The 13,413-nt window shown below is 44.6% G+C and overlaps 1 protein-coding gene across 2 annotated transcripts in view; it reads right to left on the reverse strand.

The window, feature by feature from the left end:
- Nucleotides 1-13,413, reverse strand: part of SLC9A7 (solute carrier family 9 member A7) — a 151,437-nt gene that overhangs the window by 11,887 nt on the left and 126,137 nt on the right. For both annotated transcript variants that reach the window (XM_035289162.3, XM_035289161.3), the window contains 2 exons: nt 12,251-12,314; nt 840-922 (listed from right to left, as the gene is read on the reverse strand). In XM_035289162.3, coding sequence (XP_035145053.1) covers nt 840-922; nt 12,251-12,314 — 147 coding nt within the window. The remainder of the gene's footprint in view (nt 1-839; nt 923-12,250; nt 12,315-13,413) is intronic.

The raw sequence follows: 13,413 nt of genomic DNA on the forward strand, positions 1-13,413 counted from the left end.
TCACTATGTCAACCTGAGAAACCATGAGGGATTGGGTGAAGTGGCTCATGCCTGTAATTCCAGCACTTTGGGAGGCGGAGGCGGGAAGATCACCTGAGCCCAGGAGTTCAAGACCAGCCTAGGCAACATGGCAAAACCCTATATCTACCAAAAATACAAAAAATTAGCTGGACATGGTGGCATGCACCTGTGGTCCCAGCTACTCGGGAGGCTGAGGTGGGAAGATTGATTGAGCCCCAGAGGGGAAGCTTGCAGTGAGTCAAGTACACCACCACACAGCCTGGGCAATGGAGTGAGACCTCCTCTCAAAAAAAAAAAAACAATGAGGGTTTAACATTTTGGTTTTTAATTTTCACTTGAGACCAAGTGAATCTACTAGAACAGGGTTTGCCCTGCATGTGGCCCAGTTATACCAGTATCAGATCATATGAGATCAGAGTTGGCCAAGTTCATCCAATAGGAATTATCCTCCCCATATGGATTTACAGCTGAAGTTCTACTTCCTTTTCTGACCATAGCATGATTCATTGCATAATTTTAATCTAATCACCTAAAAAGGCATAGTTCCCTGGACACAAAGCTCTTAAGAGCCACACCAGTCTACCAGGCTGTGGGATGGTTACTCTAAGGATATGCAAACATTCCTCTTGGCCAGAGAGATGCTCACCAGGACTACCTATGGTTGAATACTCAATGCACATGTTCTATGAGAGGACATACTATCCCTGTCCCAAGCATGCATCTTTCCTTACTTATCAGATGTCATTCACTGGCAATTCAACACGAAGAGTTCATCCCCAATGTTTCACTGACACAGGGGATGCTACTTAAAAGGATACTTGTGATCAAAGCTGTACCACAGCCTGAATATCCATGCGCTCTCCTGTTTTGTCCGATTTCCTCTGGCAGAATCTGGGCCATCCTAGGAACAAACAAGAGGGCACATACTTAGTTGTACAAAAGAGATCTCAAAGAAAAGAAAAAAATTTTCTTAATAACTTATATAGCCCTGGAGCTCATAGTCAAGCATCCAATGTCAGCAGTTTCAAAGATATATTGGAAGGTAGCATTTGAACAGAAATTAAATAAACTCAAAAGGCAGAAAAGTCAGTCTCCAAAGTAGAAAGGCTGGGTTATGTCTGTGGATAGATCAAACTCAATGTGGAACAGCATTTCTTTTGGCATCTTTATTGCAATTTTCCTCGAAGTGCCTTTCAGCAGATTAATTACCCTAAAATAGTCTAGATCCTAACAGGCCAAAATTGATTTGTAGAGAATATTTTTGAAAGCTTTTTGTAAAAGTAGCTTTCCAACCCCCATCCCCAAAGTAGGCCTGTGGAAACCACATTTTGTTGAGTATCCTGACAAACTAGTTAAGGCTTCTCTGTGCTCCTTACCCAGGCACCTACACTGTGCTCCAGGTGGTAAGGTAACTTGTTTCCCCACCAGCTTTAGGAAGGTGGGATCAGTGACAAGGAGAAACAGGAGCTCGAACTAACAATTCTGTAATTTTATCTACCCTCAAGTAGCAAGGAACTTGCTACTCTCATGTCCTTCCAATTCAGACATCCCCATCATGTAATTTTCAAAATAACCTGCAAAATCAAACATTCATTTAAGGTTTAGAAAATCTGTTCTGTGCAAATATCAGAAGCAGCATAGTTAATATAAAACTCAGACTGGGGGGCCGGGCGCGGTGGCTCAAGCCTGTAATCCCAGCACTTTGGGAGGCCGAGGCGGGTGGATCACAAGGTCAAGATATCGAGACCATACTGGTCAACATGGTGAAACCCCATCTCTACTAAAAGTACAAAAAATTAGCTGGGCATGGTGGCACGTGCCTGTAGTCCCAGCTACTCAGGACGCTGAGGCAGGAGAATCACCTGAACCCAGGAGGCGGAGGTTGTGGTGAGCCGAGATCGCGCCATTGCACTCCAGCCTGGGTAACAAGAGTGAAACTCCCTCTCAAAAAAAAAAAAAAAAACTCAGACTGACTGCAGCAATTTGACGGCACGACTGGGGCTCTGCAAGCAGACTGCTTGTGAAGCCATTTTTATCATCATTCTCTTTAATATTACAGGGAGAGGCCACTCTGCAAGTGAGGGACAATTGACAATCACCAAATCAACTTGAACCAAAATTACAAGTAGTTTTAAATCATAGTGAGTGTAAATTCTACCTGCAATGGCAACACCGGAATTAATCAGAGATCTTTGAGAATCACATGGACAAGAAGGAGAGAAATTAGCGAGCACTATTTATTAATACATTCCTAAAGTTTCCAACAGCAAAGATTGTTTTTAAAAATTGAATCCCCTTGGTATTTCAGGAATGTTTAGTGACTGATATGGAAATGGCTCAGTTAAATGGGGCCTTCTGTGGATGAGGAAATATAAACAAGGAGAGACCCCAGAGACCAATTTGATTTTACATTTTTATAAATCATGTGGAAGAGAGAGAGCACAGAAATGCCTCCGTTTGCAGGGTGACTGATTGCTAACCCAATGAAACTTTAGGAAGATTCCAAAATACCACATGACTGAGTAGAAAAGTGGCAGATGATTTTTTGATAGGCAAGTATATAATGGAAACAATTAAATGGTTCTTTATAAAGTAATAGTCTTTAAGCTCTCAGTTCTAAGTGCCTGTAGAATTTTACTAAAGAAAAAGCCAGCACAATGATAAATATCATCAGGAAGGACACTATAAACCATTAGGCACAAAACAAGTCCCCCAAAGTCAGTTTCTTCCGCTTCTTCCCTTAAATCAATGATGAAAACAATGAACCCTATTCTGTCATCTTAACCTCTGCAAAACCACATAGCATTTATTATCATTGGACTACTTAATTTCTTGCCATCTCAAGAAAGCTACAAGAACCCCAGAACTTAAAAGTTAAATTAAAAAAATGAAAGTTACAAGAGACTTACATAAATCCTAAAAGAGACAATTAAAATGAGTAAAGCAAGGGAATGGCTTCTGTTTGACAGCAACGTAACAAAAGGTCTTCTCAGGCTACCGAAAGATATGCCTGCAATCCACAAATAAGATCAAGTGACCTCAGACTCCACAGCAAATCCCGAAATGTAAGAAACTAAGGGACAACCCTTAGAGGCCATAAGGGGTAAATTCAGGACAAATCAAAAATGTCACTTTGTGAAAAGGGTGTTAAACAACTTCTTATTCCAAGAGTTGGTGCCAGAAGCATGATTAGGTACAGGAAGAACTTAGATAAATCCACACATGGTGGCTTTGGGGAAATCACGGCAGTTCTGTGTGACAGAACTAATTTTTTTAAGCTGACCCGGAATACAGGCAACAACTGCTTCATGACATGATTGGGGCTGCTATCACAGAGGAGCCAAGAGAGCCCTTCCTGTGGGCTCTGAACAGCACAGGGCTGAGCAAGGGTCACCGTGGGAACAGGCAGAGCCTCCTTCCTGGCTGCACTTGGCGACTCTTGGATTTTCCATTCCTGTGCTGCCCACAGAAAAAGCGTAGACTTGCCCCTCCTCAAAACCTGGGTTCACACTTCATGTCTTTAGCTCAGGCAACTTCTAGAGCCTGGAACATCCTTTTTTCTTGTCACCTTCTCCCACCCAGAATACCTACCTGGCTGATCTCTATTCATCTTTCAAGCCTGTGCATAAGTATGGCTTCTCTGAGAAATGTTTCAAAAGCAACGCAGCACTCTAAGAGGTATAGGTGTGGATATCACAGGCTCTCTCAGGAGACTATCTGGGTCCTGACTGTGCCACTGCCATTGCCTTGCTGTGTGACTCTAGGTAAGTTACCTAACCATTCTGTGCTTCAGTATCCTTATCTGTAAAATGGAAATATTAATGATTACCTACCTCTAGGGGCATTATGAGGCTATGATGTTGTGATAGAACAAGAAATATATCTGGTTTTTGCCTGACACAAAACTCCTAAAACCCTTGGAATTTCCTGAGTACATAAGGCAAGAGGAACATGTCCCCACTGCCCCCCACCCCTGAGATGGAGTCTTGCTCTGTCACCAGGCTGGAGTGCAGTGGCATGATCTTGGCTCACTGCAACCTACACCTCTCAGGTTCAAGCAATTCTCCTGCCTCAGCCTCCTGAGTAGATGGGACTACAGATGCATGCCACCATGCCCAGCTAATTATTGCATTTTAGTAGAGACAGGGTTTCACCATGTTGGCCAGGATGGTCTCAATCTCCTGACCTCATGATCGGCCTGCCTCAGCCTCCCAAAGGGTTGGCATTATAGGCGTGAGCCACCACACCTGGCTGGAATGTGTTTTTCATTAATAATAAGCTCCTTTAAAGCATACTTGAATTTATGCTAATAAGGTGACTCTTGAATGGACACTGGTTGCCAGAGAAACCAACCATGTAATTAGAGGATTGGAACTTTTAGCCCTATCTCCAACCTCCTGGGAGGGGAGGACTGGGGGTTTAGTTAATTACCAATGGCTACTGAATTAATCAGCCATGCCTATTTAATGGAACCTTCATAAAGCCCTAAATGACACAATTTGGAGGGCTTCCAAGTTGGCGCCACACACTCCCATCCCCATCCTTTGCCCTATGCATCTCTTCCATTAGGCTGTTCCTGAATTGCATCCTTTATAACAAACTGGTAATGGTCAAAGTTCTGTGTTCTGTGAGTCATGCTAGCAAATTATCAAACCTGAGGAGCGGGCGGGAACCCCCAACATAGAGCCAGTCAGTCTGAAGTACAGGTCACGACCTGGGACTTGCAACTAGTGTCTGAAGTGGGGACAGTCTTGTGGGACTGAGTCCTTAACTTGTGGGATCTGATGCTAACTCCAGGTAGTTAGTGAGTTAAACTGTAGGAGGTCCAGTTGGTTTTCACTGAACATTGGAGAATTGGCTGGTATAGAAAAAGACCACACATATTTGGCATTACAAGTGTGAATGTAGAGAAAAAAGAGGTTTTTATTTTAGAAGTGTAAAAGATTTTTCATTTAAAGAACTTAGGATGGTGTCTGATACATGGCAAGCACTCAACAAATACTGACTCATTATTATTTGCCATGTGACTTTTTTTGTGATGATTAAATATTTGTGAAATATTTAACACAGAATCTGGCATGTAGTTAGAGCTCATACTACTAATTAAGTTCATTTCCAAAGACTGGATATGTAATTTCAAGCACATATTTGTTTGGGGGAAAAAAAAAGCCTAGTCATTAACATCATTTGGCTATCTTATGTGGCTTTTTACTGCCATTATTAATAGAGAAGCCTCTTCAAGGAATTTTCATCTTTTTACTGCCATTACTAATGGAGAAGCCCCTTCAAGAAAACACCACCAACCTGCGTATTACCATTTTTTGAGCATGTGACAATGAGTGTCTATTTCTTCTGCATTCATTAAGCATCTACTATGTGCCAGGCACCATGGTGGGTGCTGGAAACACAAAGAGGAATATAACTTAGCACCTGCCCCTCAAGTAGCACCTCCCCCTCAAGCACTCTTTCTAAAAGGTGAAGGTGGCAGCGGGGAGGGGGGTGGCAGGGGGAGGGGGAAGGGGCGACAGACAAATACATATTGACTGACAAATGTAATGAAGAAAAAGAAAGCTGATCAAAGAACTGAGGAATAGTGAACAGTCCTGTTTTTGAAATAATTTTTCTAGAATGAATGCATGATGATGTCTGTTTCATTCCATTCTTACATAATATTAAAAGATGGCTTTAAAAGTTAAGGTCATTACACTAATGAGAACAACCTACTTTTTTTTCAGGGATGCAGCATGTGGTAGGCAGAGTAATGGTCACCCCATCAAAGCTTTCTATAGCCTAATCCCTGGAGCCTGTTACATTACTTGACAAAAGAGGCTTTGTGGACGGACTTAAGGTTATCCAGGTAGGCCCAATACAATCACATGGGCCCTTAAAAGTTGACAAGGAGGGCCAGGCATGGGTAGCTCATGCCTGTAATCCCAGCACTTTGGGAGGCCAAGGTGGGATCACTTGAGGTCAGGAGTTCAAGACCAGCCCAGCCATCATTGCGAAATCCCACGTCTACTAAAAACACAAAAATCAGCTTGGCATGGTGGCGTACACCTGTAATTCCAGCTACTCAGGAGGCTGAGGCACAAGAATTGCTTGAACCCAGGAGGCGTAGGTTGCAGTGAGCTGAGATCACACCACTGCACTCCAGACTAGGTGATAGAGCAAGACTCTGTCTCAAAAAAAAAAAAAAAAAAACTGGACAAGGATAGCAAAAGAGTCAGAGGAATGTAGCAGAAGAAAGGACGGGAGAGATTCAGAGCTTGACAAAGACTCGCCCCACTGTTGCTGGCTTTGCAGCAAAAACATAGGACCTCGGTCCTTCAACCACACAGAACTGAATTCTACCGACAACCTGAATGAGGCTGGAAGTGGCTTCTCCCAGAGCTTAGCCTTGCTGACACCTTGAAAAACTTGAAGCAGAGAACCAGCTGAGCCCACCGGATATCTGATCTACTGAACTGTAAGAATGACAAAACTGTATTGTTTTGGCTGGGCATGGTGGCTTATGCCTATAATCCTAGCAACTTGGGAGGCCGAGATGGGAGGATCACTTGAGCCCAGGAGTTCAAGACCAGCCTGGCCAACCTGGCAAAACCCTGTCCCTTTTTAAAAAAGATGAAAAGACACCTGTATTGTTTTCAGCCACTTTGTGGTAATTTGTAAGAGCAGTCACAGACAACTACAACAGGGCAGAAGAGTAAATAAATGATGTCACTTGATTTTGGCCTGATATGCTTTTTTTTTTCTTTTTTGGAGATGGAGTCGCGCTATGTCACCCAGGCTGGAATGCAGTGGCACGATCTCAGCTTACTGCAACCTCCGCCTCCCAGGTTCAAGCAATTCTCCTGCCTCAGCCTCCCCAATAGGTGGGATTACAGGTGCCCACCACCACGCCCAGCTAATTTTTGTATTTTTAGTAGAGATGGGATTTTCCCATGTTGGCCAGGCTGGTCTCAAACTCCTGACCTCAGGTGATTCGCCCGCCTTGGCCTCCTGAAGTGATGGCATTACAGGTATGAGCCACTACGCCTGGCCTGGACCTGATAAATTTTGGCTCTGTGTCCCCCCACAAATCTCATCTCAAGTTGTGATCCTAAGTGTTGGAGGAGGGGCCTGGTAAGAGGTGGCTGGATCCTGGGGGCAGACTTCCCCCTTGCTCTTCTTGTGATAGTGAGTTCTCAAGAGATCTGGTTGTTTAAAAGTGTATGGCACTCTCTCCCCTGCTCTGTCATGGTAAGACATGCTTGCTTCCTCTTTGCCTTTGCTATGATTGTAAGTTTCCTGAGGCCTCCCAGCCATGCTTCCTGAACAGCTTGCAGAACTATGAGTCAACTGAACCTCTTTTCTTCATAAATTACCCAGTATCAGGTAGTTCTTTATAGAAGTCTAGGAACAGACTAATAGAGGGCCTTTGTCATGTCATTGGGATAATGGGCTCAAGATTTCTCAGCAAAGGGTAATAATAGGGTTTAGAAACAGGGAGTCAGCCAGGCACAGTGGGCTCATGCCTATAATCCTCACACTTTGGGAGGGTTAAGTGGGAGGATCACTTGAGCCCAGGAGTTTGAGACCAGCCTGGGCAACAAAGCAAGATCCTGTCTCTACAAAAATATTTTATAACTTAGCTTGGTATAGTGGCACACACCTGTGGTCCTAGCTACTCAGGAGGCTGAGGGAGGAGGATCCCTTGGGCCCAAGAGGTCAAGGCTGCAGTGAGCTGTGATTACATCACTGCACTCTAGCCCTGGTGACAGAGGGAAACCCTGTTTCAAAACAAAAAAAACAGGAATCAAGTCTCTGACCATGATACACAGATAGTTTTCTTCCCTCCTTTAAAACTGTCCAGAGCTACGCATTGCCTAGATCAGGGCTTTTCTTTTCTTTTTTTTTGAGACGGAGTTTCGCTCTTGTTACCCAGGCTGGAGTGCAATGGCGCGATCTCGGCTCACCGCAACCTCCGCCTCCTGGGTTCAGGCAATTCTCCTGCCTCAGCCTCCTGAGTAGCTGGGATTACAGGCATGCGCCACCATGCCCAGCTAATTTTTTGTATCTTTAGTAGAGACGGGGTTTCACCATGTTGACCAGGATGGTCTCGATCTCCTGACCTCGTGACCCACCCGCCTCGGCCTCCCAAAGTGCTGGGATTACAGGCTTGAGCCACCGCGCCCGGCCCGATCAGGGCTTTTCTAATGGTAAAATGTACATACATTCCCTGAGGACATTGTTAAAATGTAGATTCTGCTTCAGAGGGGCTGGTGAGGCCTGAGTGTCTCAACTGTCTTGCTTCTGCCACTCTCCACCCTCACCCTTTATCACTTCAGGATGCAGATTTATCTATCTTGTTGCAGATGTTTTCCCAGAATCTGAAAGAATGTCTGAAATAGAACAGGTGCTCAATAATTATTTGTCAAATAAATGAATAAATTGATCTTGATTCTGAGTTTCTAGAAAACAGAAAAGGAAGGGCAGAAAGGGAAATCAGGGGCCAAGGGAGGCATTTGGAAACGGTTGTTACAGAGTAGTAATTGGAGGAAAGGCGCCTCCACAAGGGTTTGAAGTTAAAGATTTAGGTGATGGGGTATCAGATTTCAGCCTGAAGAAACAAAAACGAAAACAAACAAAAAATGAGGACAACCCAGAAACAAATGACTCTAACTTGCTCGAAAAGTCATATGTGAACACATCTATAAACAGCTGATCTTCTAGTTTTCACTACATAAACACAGACAGACATGCACGCACGGGTGTACATACACAGGCATTGGTGGTTTCCTTTCCTCCACATCCCACTAATATCCGGCTTGTGACCTTGTCCTGCTGATATGGTAAAACTGGGATAAATTCAGATTCACACTCTTAGCTGCTCCAAAGTGGCCTCATCAATGAGTGCTATTCTGTAAACTCAGGGAAGGAAGTGAATGTGTTTGCATGTGCAGCCAATAGAAATCTCAGCTGTCTTGTCTGGCATGAGAAGTCCCCCCCTTTAATGGGCTGGAAGGCCACCCCGGGGCTGGGCAGCTTGCCTCCAGCTGGGGTTGTTTTTGTTTTGGTTGCAAAGTCACCAAGACCTCCAGAGAAACAAAGCAACTGAGATTTTTCTGTCTTGTTTTGTTCTAACGAGTCAAACTTACCAGGCACACAAAGCTGAAGTCTGCCACGACATTTTTATGCTTTCCCCACATGAAGCAAAATTCTAGGCAACAGCTCCCTTCCTTCTCCCACATGAGCTAATAGTCTGTAGCTCCCTAGCCATGACTGTGTTTATAACCCTGGGCTTCAAGACCAGTGAGGAAAATTGTGCTCACTACAAGACATGCTTTCCCATCAAATGTTAGTTTTTTGTTTGTTTTTAGAAAGATATTTAGAAAATGAGGTAAAGAGAACTGCACTTTTTTCTCCAGCAGAGAACAAACATCTGGATTTTCCCTACCTCTGATTTCGGTTTCATGACAAAACTGAGCATGTGACCTGGATCTATTTCAGGGGAAACTGCAAGAACCCAGGGTTTCACCCAAAAATGAGAAGCCCATGTATTTCTCTGTTTCTCATGACCACAGAGCGCTCCGAACCCTGCAGTTAGTGGCTCACTGGAATGAGGAGTCAGACCAGGAGGAACTGGAGAAATAAGGCCTTTTCTGCGCCAGGGCCTGAGTCATTTCTAAGAGGGTGCCCTGGAGAACCAAGCTTGAGGTTTGCGTGTTTTTCCCTATATGACAGCAATCTTGAAAACCTTTCAAAAGGTCAGTGGAACTGACTTTGAGGGGCCCTCTGCATGATTGTGTGAGGTTTGGAAGGAAAGAGTTCAGGGCAAAGCTGTGATGCAGCTCCTGGCTAGGGCTGTGGCAAACAGGGCGCCATTAGGAGTGCAGCGCGAGTCTCTGCCAGCCTGTTCATCACACCACATGTACGGTGCTCTCAGCCCAAGAGGCCCTCTGGGAGCTGACAGGAACACTGAGTTCATCCATCCAGGCTCATCCAGGGGGGTTCCTGAGACGCACTCCACCTGGGGGCGTGGGCTATTTTAGCTGTCACTGTACCGACTAAACACCAGAAGAACCCTCAGCACTTTGGACCTGCTGCTTTCTCACTCAAACATTTCCACAGAAAAGTGACAGTAAGCTTATTACTGAATCCAATTACAAGCCCACTGTTGCCAGTGTGGGTTTATGTGATACATCGTAAGTTCTGCTACATGATTAGCCAAATCTTTTCACTTATTTTCTGTTACAGATACTTGAATGCAGAGGTAGAAGCATTGGGAAACAGCAAAGGGGGTGAGGTGTTTTGAGTGGTCTGGAGCAAGATGAAATCTCCCCAAACCTTACGATCCGTTTGCTATTGGCCTTTTTTTCTTACAAAATTAATCTAGAGTGGCCGCAGTTCTGTGGAGGATGCTTTAGAACAGGGCAGTCATGTCCTGCCAGAACCATTATCTTCCCTTTGGTAAAATAAGGATGTCCATCATGTTTTCCCCTGGGGTTTTCTCAGGATGAGTTTCAAGATCTCCCAAACTCTAAATTAGCTTCCAGGTGCTCAGTTCCTGAACCCCTGTTTTCTAAAGTCCTTAATCAAAGCTAGAGTCAAATAGCAAATTTTCAAAGAGAACTTCTCATTGAGACCACATGTTCCCAACTGATATAATAGCCAATTTTAAGATCATCTCAAAGGTCTTCTGGGTGCCAAATCTCCAATGTAGCTTATTGAAAAGTCTTCCCAAAATGTCCAGAACTTTCCAGGTCACGGATCTGTGTCCCTTCAGCAGGGACCTAGAATGGATATCAATGCTATAAATGCCTTATCAGACTGTGGTCACGCTTAAAGAGAAAGAAACCACAAAAGGCTACAGTGGCACCCCACTGGCCCCACACAGCACCACATTTTGCCAGACTTCTTAGATCTGATTTGGTAGGTAGAATCATTTCAAAGATCCTATGGAACCTGAAGTTTAGGATTAAGTGCAATGATGAGTCAGATTCAAAGCTGACTGGAAAAAAAAACGAATAGGGTTTCATGGACAATGTACACATGTGGTCAGTAAGGCTGCCTGCTGCACGTTGCATCTCTCACTCCCTCATCCACTCAACAAACCCCTCTCAGGTTCCGGCATGTGCCAGCCACTGTGCTCAGCACTGGGTATTCAATGTTGAACAACATAGTTCTTGACTCCCAAGATCAAATATATATTGGTAACACATTTCTGCCCCTATCATAACTCTCCTTTCCACACCTTGCCTGCCCGGGTGATACTGAACTGGGTAAAGAGCCAAACCTGGAGAAAAAATCATCCCAACAGTTGCACAACTGGAATGATATGCCAGCCTCAAATCATATCTGCAAATTTGTTGATACTCTTCGCATCCAGAGGTTATGGTCTCTATCCCCTCCCATTGAATCTGGGCTGGGTCTTAGGAATGCATTTCTAAGCAATAGAAAGCCACAGAAGTGATGCTGTAGAACTTTCAAGATTAGATCAGAAAAAGTGATGTCGCTCCTGCCTTCCTTGCTGGGACACTTGCTTTTGGAACACTGAGCCATCATATAGGAAATCCAAATACCCTGCAGCCTCCATGCTGGCAGGCAGCTCAGACCACAAGGAAAAGCCCTGCACAGACATTCCAGTCAGAGATACTTGTGGTCGAGGCCTTCCAGCCCAGGTGTCAAACATAGGAGTAAATGAACCTTTGTAAGATTCCAGCCCCAGGCTCCTGGTTTTCCCACCTGAGGCCCTGGAGTTCATGGAGCAAAGGCAAGCCATCCCTACTTTGTCCTTTCCAAATTCCTCACCTAGAGGATCCCAGGCCCTGGAGGAACAGGAATGCCTGCAGGCACCTGATGTCTCTTCTTTCTTCCTCAGATCCCTGGGGTGGACAGTCAAATTGTATTGCTCTCCTTCTCCTTCTCCTGGGGGCCCCTGATAGACTTGGAACCAGTTGTAGAACCAGTATCCATTAATGAAAAGTGGGGAGTCAGGGACTCTTTCTGGCGAGCCCACACCCTTCATAATGTTAAGAACACAGACCCTGGGGACAAAGCCTGACTCCATCACTTACTCTGAGATGACTCAAACTCCCAAACTTCAGCTTTTAATCTGTAAAATGGGGACAGCAGTACGTACTTCATACGGCTGTTGTCAGGATCACAATGAGGGAATCTATGCAAAGTGCCTGGCATGTGGCAAATGCTCAAATGTCTTCCCCAGGAAGACGCATCTCTTGTGACTTACCCCTTGTAAGACTTGAAAGCTGTCATTGTTGGGTGGTGGGTCTTGATCAGGGTCAACACCAACTCTGAAAGTCACCAGGGAGAAAGACAAAGAGAAAAACAGAGAGTATTAGCTTGGCCCGTGGTAGCCATGCAGGCTGCAAGTAGCCCGGAGACTGACCATCTTCCCGAAGCAGAAGGAGTGGTTAGCTAAAAGGAGAGGAAGGCTGTCATGCAGAAGTTGTGAGAAAGAGGTCGCATACCACTTCAGATCCCAGAGGGTCGGAGGGGCGATGAATCCCATGTGCTTCCACTCTAAGCAAGGCCTCTGGAACACAACACATGCTGGCAACTGTCCACTTGCTTTTCTGTACCAGGTGGTCTCAGTTATCAAAATGTAGGTCTCACTACACTGGGCCATTCCTCTATGCTGCTTCCTCACTTCTACCCTGGCCTGCTTTAACTTCCCTAACATTTTGTTATAAATTTTTTCAAGTATATAGGGAGAGAGATGCTGAAATAATTTATAGTGAACCCCTATATGCCCACCATCACTAGATTCTGCCATTAACATTTTACAGTATATTCCTTATTACCTATCTATCCATTTCTCTATCACCCATCTTACTTTTTTGGATGCATTCAGATAAAGCTGCAGACATCAGTACATTTCCCCTAAAAACTTCACATGCATATTGACAAAGAATCTCTCCTTGAGCAAACTTTGGTCAGACTCCTAGGAATTCACTTCCCAACTAGGTACTGACTTTTGGGCTTCCATATCCATCTCAGCATAGCCCAATTTTAGCAAGAGTCTTGCTAAGTTGGTTTGGCCAGAACCCCCTGTTCCCAATATCTGATTGGGTTCTTCATCCCCCACAATCCCTCGGGTGATGCATAATCCACTTAGCCTGTCTTCAGCAAGAATCTTGTTAGGTCAGTTTAGCCAGAATTCCCCTTACCCCCTTACTCCATCCACTGACCCCTGTTTCTCTCCTCTGCTGCAAAACTCCACCACAGTGGTCCCTATACCAATCGTGATGGTCCTGAACAATGTCTGCCTTACCCATTTAATATATATCAGAATAATGTTTTCTTTAACAATATCATTAACTAGAGTCCTGATCTGCTTTTAATCCTGGTGCCCCTATACCCTCTTGCATCAAGATGGCCTTGAGGACTCAC

Source organism: Callithrix jacchus, chromosome X, assembly GCF_049354715.1.
Source record: "Callithrix jacchus isolate 240 chromosome X, calJac240_pri, whole genome shotgun sequence".
NCBI lineage: Eukaryota > Metazoa > Chordata > Mammalia > Primates > Cebidae > Callithrix > Callithrix jacchus.